Source organism: Neophocaena asiaeorientalis, unplaced genomic scaffold (assembly GCF_003031525.2).
Source record: "Neophocaena asiaeorientalis asiaeorientalis breed wild unplaced genomic scaffold, Neophocaena_asiaeorientalis_V1.1 scaffold761, whole genome shotgun sequence".
Classification (NCBI taxonomy): Eukaryota; Metazoa; Chordata; class Mammalia; order Artiodactyla; family Phocoenidae; genus Neophocaena; species Neophocaena asiaeorientalis.
The window spans coordinates 96850-103013 of record NW_020174818.1 but is presented as its reverse complement, the minus strand read 5'-3'; the positions used below and the strand labels follow the sequence as shown (position 1 = coordinate 103013).

Sequence of the window (6164 nt, the reverse complement as noted above, 5' to 3'; positions counted from 1 at the left end):
GTGGGATCTTCCCGGACAGGGGCACGAACCGGTGTCCCCTGCATCGGCAGGCGGACTCTCAACCACTGCGCCACCAGGGAAGCCCCACATCTGCTTCTTTTACTCAGAGCTGCCTTCCAGCTGCTGTCCCCTGAGCATCTGAGGCCCAGCCACCAGGGCACATGATCAGTAGAGTCCCTTCCCTTCCTCACAGACCTAGTCACACCAACTAGAGCCATCCCGACCCGACCCCGGCACACACAAAGCCTCCCCAGCTGACATCCCAGCTCTGCAAAGGTCATCTTGCTTCTGGGGCAGTTAGCTCTTCGTTCCTACCTCCCCTCCTTCCCTTCCTCTTCTCCACTGTCTCATTTCACCGTTGAGCATCTAATCTATGCCAGGTCTTTTTTCTATTGTCTATAGATTAAAAGATGGTTAAGAAATGGTCCCCACCCACAAGAAACTCACAACTCAATCATTCATTCCTTTGCTTCCATTCTCTGCCTGGAACTCTTTTAAGGCACATCTCAAATTTCATTTCTTTGGTTAAACCTTCTCTTTTTCCACTCCTCAAAACACACACCCAGAATGAATCACTCCCTCCTCTGAGCTCTCAGATGACCTCGTCTGGACATCCAGGAGAGCCGTGATCACCCTCAGTCTTGTGTCAAAAGGAGGTGGGTTCTTGTGTTCAGCCTGAACTGGGAATTCCCTCAGGCATAGGGTTACTAGACTTAGCAAATAAAAATACAGGACGTCCCGGTAAATTTGAATTCTAGAAAATCGATGAATAAGTTTTAACATAAGTATATCCTGTGTAATGGTTGAGACATATTTATATGAAAAAATTATTCATTATTTATGTGAAGTTCAACTGGGCATCTTGTATTTTATCTGGCAACCCTACTGAAGCAACCATCTTAGTCATCACTGGCATGGCCCTTTATCTCTCTAAAAGCTAATTTGACCCTCCCTAAGCACCAGAGGAAAGAAGAAGCAGGGAGAAAGATGTGGCCTTAAGCTAAAGAAGTCCTTCCTACAGTCAGAGTTTACATGGATAGACAGGGATGTTTCTAGATGAATAGGGCTCCTCAACACTGTGCCTGTTAGCAGAGGCCAGGGGAGCATTGGCTGGGGAGAGTGGCAAGGGAGGGAGTTTCGGTATCCCAGTGGGTGCACTAGGCAACCTGCAGGCCCCTTCCTAGCACCGTGTGCTCTGGTTACCATCAGGGACAGGGTGGGGACAGAGTTCAGGCTCCCAGTGGGCCCCCAAGTCAGCATAGCCAGTGCTAAACCCACGTGTGGTTGTGTGTTGGGGGTACACAATTTGCAGGGCATTTTGGAGGGGAAGAACTCAGAATCTGTTATACTCACAGAGGCCAATGAGGTTATCCAGGTGAGAGGGAGTGAGACCTGAACTGGGAGAATGTAGATTCCAGGAATACTGAAGCAGAATGGAGAGGACTTGGTGGTTAAATGAATGTGGGAAGGGGAGTAAGGCCAGGGAGGGGGCCAAGGGCGAGGCGAAGGTTACTGGCTTGGGTGACCAGGTGAATGCAGGTGTCTTTCACTGAGAAGAGCACTGCTGAAGAGGGCAGGGAGGGGAAAGTGAAGAACCTGAAGTACTCAATTCTGGATTGTAGAGTTTCAGATTTTTGTGGGACATTCAGGCATTTATGTCCATTAGGCATTTGGATATAGGGGTCTGAAGAATACGGTAGGGATCTGGCATAGAGAAATGGATTCTGGAGTCGGCAGGGCACAGGTGGGAGTGATGGCCATAAGAATGAACAAGATCATCCCAAATGCAGAGGGAGGAGAGGAGAGGCCATGGAAAGAAGCATGGGGAAAAGTGAGGAACTGGGAGAGGATGCCACCCTGGCAGTCACCCAGGTCCTTTTCTGTCTTTCCCACTAAACTGTGAGCACCTCAGGTTCAGGGACTAGATCGGATTATATTCTGTGTCCCCACCACTCTGCACTAAGCCTGGTTCAGTGAAGACATCAATGTTTGTTGAATGACTGCAGGAAAGAATCCCCTTTCTCCCTCTTTTCTTCCTTCTCCCGCTTTGGGGAGTGTGAAAGCAGTGAGGCTAAGGTAGAGACATAGAGGGCCCTGGATACTATGGGTGATGGTGTGATTAAACAAGACCTGCTTCACTAACGTGTGAAATGAAGTGATCAAGGTTTGATTGCACAGAGCATTGATTGCGTCCTGATAGATTTCCGAGAGGGGCAGCTGGCTGGGGAGGTGCCGTGCACAGCCACAGCCTCTGGAACTGCAAAGCTGAGTGATGTTCATGGGCTCTGAGACCCTCAGGCTCACCCTTCCTCTAGGCCAAGAAGCCCTAGGAGGTAGCAGCCGGCTTGGGGTGGAGGACTGGGACAAGGCATTTCCCTCCACATATAGCCCGGCTTATACGTCTGTCTCTTCTTCCCTTACCAGGTAAGAAAAAGGCAGCAGCACTGTTTGACAGCCAGGCTCCTATTTGCCCCATCTGCCAGGTCCTGCTGAGGCCCAGCGAGCTGCAGGAGCATATGGAACAAGAGCTGGAACAGCTGGCGCAGCTGCCTGCCAGGTAAGCCACCTGACGGGGAGCCTGCCCGCCGGAGGCCTCCACTTGGGGTTCTGGCCAACAGGTCCCAGCCTTTTGGCACAAGGCAAGGCCCTGCTGCCATTCTCCACTCTGCTTTCAATCCTCAGCTCCACCAGCTGAATGGTGCTGCCTTTCTCTTCTTGCTCTGGTTTTGGAGATGTGAGGAGAGTGAGCCTCAGCCTCAAAAGGGCACAAGAGGAGCTGGAAAGGGGAGGAGCCTCAGGGCAGGGTTACGGAAGCAGGGCCCAGGCCTGGCAGCTCCCCCAGAAGTGCAGCCTGGGGTTGCCATCCACCTTCTCTATGAATCTCAAGGTCTGAACGGTGACAATTTTGAGAACGTGCTCAGGTGTGTCCCCCCTGCTCCACCCCACCTCCCTTGTCCCTGCCTGAAGGACTGAGCAGAGCCTCCTCCCGGGCCTTGTGGAGGAGCTATGGTTGTTAAAGGCAGCAGAGGAGGTGTGTAGCAAATTACCCCAAAGCTTAGCAGTTTAAAGCAACCATTTCATGATGCTTGTAGAATCTGTGGGGTCAGGAATTCAGACAGAGCACAGAGGGGGTGGCTTGTGTCTGCTTCATGATATCTGGGGCCCCAGCTGGGAAGACATGGTGGCTGGAAGCTGGGATCGCCTGGCTGCTTCATTCACACATCTGGTGGTTGATGTTGGCTGTCAGCTAGGACTTCAGCTGGGGCCGTAACCAAAGCACCTACACATGGCTTCTCCTTGTGGCCTGTGCTTCCTCATAGCATGGCAGCTTAGGGCTCGACAGCAAATGTTCCAGTCAACGAGATGGAAGCTGGACCACCATTTATAAATTAGCCTCAGAAATCACTTAACATCACTTCTGCTGTCCTCTCTTGGTTGAGGCAGTATTAGCCCACCCAGATTTTAGGGGCAAGGACATACACCCCACCTTTTGATGGAGAAGTGGCAAGCTTCTATTACAGAAGAGCATGTGGGATGGGAGACATGGTCGTAGCCATCTCTGGGGGAAAGGGGAATACAGTCTGTTCCACTACTCCCAATCCCACCCCTTGTTCAGTTCAAGTCACCAGACTTGACTGATCTTCCTTCCTCTACCCTCTCACCTAATCCCCCGTGCAAGGTGTAGGGCACCAAAGGTGAATCAGAAATGGTCCCATGTAAGTTGGTGCAGCCAATATGGAAAACAGTATGGAGGTTCCTCAGAAAACTAAAAATAGAGCTACCATATGATCCAGCAATCCCACTCCTGGGCATATACCCAGTCAAAAGTGTAATTCAAAAAGATACATGTGCCCCTATGTTCACAGTGGAACTATTCACAATAACCAAAACATGGAAACAACCTAAATGTCCATCAACAGATGAATGGATAAAGAAGATGTGGTACATATATACAATGGAATACTACTCAGCCATAAAAAAACAACGAAATAATGCTGTTTGCAGCAACATGGATGGACCTAGAGATTATCATACTAAGTGAAGTCAGAAAAAGAAAGACAAATACCATACGATATCACTTATATGTGGAATCTAAAATATGGCACAAATGAACCTATCTACAAAACAGAAACAGACTCACAGACATAGAGATCAGACTTTTGGTTGCCAAGGGGGAGTGGGGGAGGGAGAGGGATGGACTGGGAGTTTGGGGTTGGTAGATGCATACTATTACATTTAGAATGGATAAACAACAAGGTCCTACTGCACAGGGAACTATACCCAATCTCCTGGGATAAACCATAATGGAAAAGAATATAAAAAAACATGTCTCTATGTGTATAACTGAGTCACTCTGATGTACAGCGGAGATTGGCACAGCATTGTAAATCAACTACACTTCCATTTAAAAAAAGAAGAAAGAAAGAAATGGTCCCACCCTCAGGAGCTCATAATAGCAGAGTAAGGAGAGCCAAGCACTAGAAACCCTGAGGGATGGAGACTGCTCTACAGGAAGAACAGGAGCTGTGGGAGCATCGAGGAGGCAGCAAACCCAGCTCGGAGCAGAGAAGGCCTCCTAAGGGAGGTGAGGCCTGGGCTGAATTTTGAAGGCCAAAATACTAGTTGCTGTGTTACAAATTCCTCCAAAAATCCATGGCTTAAAACAGCAAACACTTAATATTTCGGTTTCTGTGGGTCATCAGTTCAGACACAGCTTAGTTGGGTAATTGTGGGTAGTTGTGGGTAGTTGTGGCTTCTGGCTCAGTCTCTCATGAGGCTGCAGCCAGGATGTCAGCCAAGGTTGCAGTCATCTGAAGGTTTGACGGGGGCTGCAGCATCCGTTCCCAGGTTGGCTCACTCGCATGGCTGTTGGCAGGAGGCCTCGGTTCCTCAACATGCAGGTCTCTCCACAGGGCCGCTTGAGTTTCCCTGTGACATGGCAGTTGACTTCCCACAGAGGAAGTGATCCAAGAGAAAGACTAGAGAGGAAGCCACAATGCTTTTTATGATCTAGTCTGGGAAGTCATACACTATGGCTTCTAATGTATTCTATTCTACTCACTAGAAGCAGGTCACCAAGTACAGCCCACACTCAACAGAGGAGAATTAAACACTATAAGCTGTTGAAGGAGAGAGCACCAAAGAATTTGTGGGAATACTTAAAACTACCACAGAAGACTGTACTAATGATGATAATGATAATCCTGGTGAACACCGTGTGCCAAGAACTTTATATTATGTCAACTTATTTAACCTTCACAACAACCACTGAGCTAGGTAAAAATTATTAACTCCATTTTACAGATGAGGAAACTGAGGTCAGAGAGGTTAAGTGACTTCTCTAAGGTTGCACAGCCTGTGAAGTGGTAAAGATTCAAACCCAATCAATCTGACTCTAGAGCCCATGCTTTTAACCACTCCTGCCTCCCTCACACACACACACACACACACACACACACACACACACACACAGAGGACCAGCCTAGAACAGGCAGGGAGTGAAAGAAACACCCTTCTGCAATTGAGTTACATACCTTGGCTATCCAGGAGTGTTTCTGGGTAATTTGCTCCCAGTAGAGGACTTCTCAACAGGAACTAAGAATAGAGGCAGAGATGGAGGGACCCGCAGAGCCTTGTAATCGCAGTGCACCCCTAAGGGTCTGGAGAATGAGGGCCAAAGCTCTCTTTCTGCCTCTTCATTGGGGGCCACGCTACAGCCTAGTCCCTGTGGCCCCATCCCTGCACTGCCCAGGGCATCCACTTCTGCCCACAGAAGTGTTCCACCCCCACCCGTGACCCTGCACCAATCACTCCTCCCTCACGTCCTCTCAGAGCATCCCCTACGTCCACACCCTTCGGCCCACGTCCATTTCCTCACCCGGAGCCTTCACATCTGCCCCGCCCCTCACCGCCAGGTCTTGCGTGCCCCACTTCTGTGCCCCTCTCGTCCAGGCCCAGCCCAGCACCCCCTAACCCTTGGCACGTCCCCCCTCCTCAACCCGGTGTCTGACAGCCGGACAGCGGGATCTGCACAGCAAGTGAAATTCCCGTCGGATCGATAAAGCCGAAGCGCTGGCGGCGACGGGTCGATGGTTTTATCTGTCTCGGCCCCGCGCGCCCGGCGCGCTGACAGTCCGACCGGCCGGCAAAGGCGTTCAAGGGCA

General features: G+C 50.2%; 1 protein-coding gene across 1 annotated transcript in view; it reads left to right on the top strand.

Moving 5' to 3' along the window:
* The window catches only part of RNF220 (ring finger protein 220), a 214832-nt gene that overhangs the window by 176684 nt on the left and 31984 nt on the right, over positions 1-6164 (top strand). Inside the window, exon 2 of the mRNA XM_024760366.1 lies at positions 2425-2557. Within this exon, the coding sequence (XP_024616134.1) occupies positions 2425-2557 (133 nt within the window). The remainder of the gene's footprint in view (positions 1-2424; positions 2558-6164) is intronic.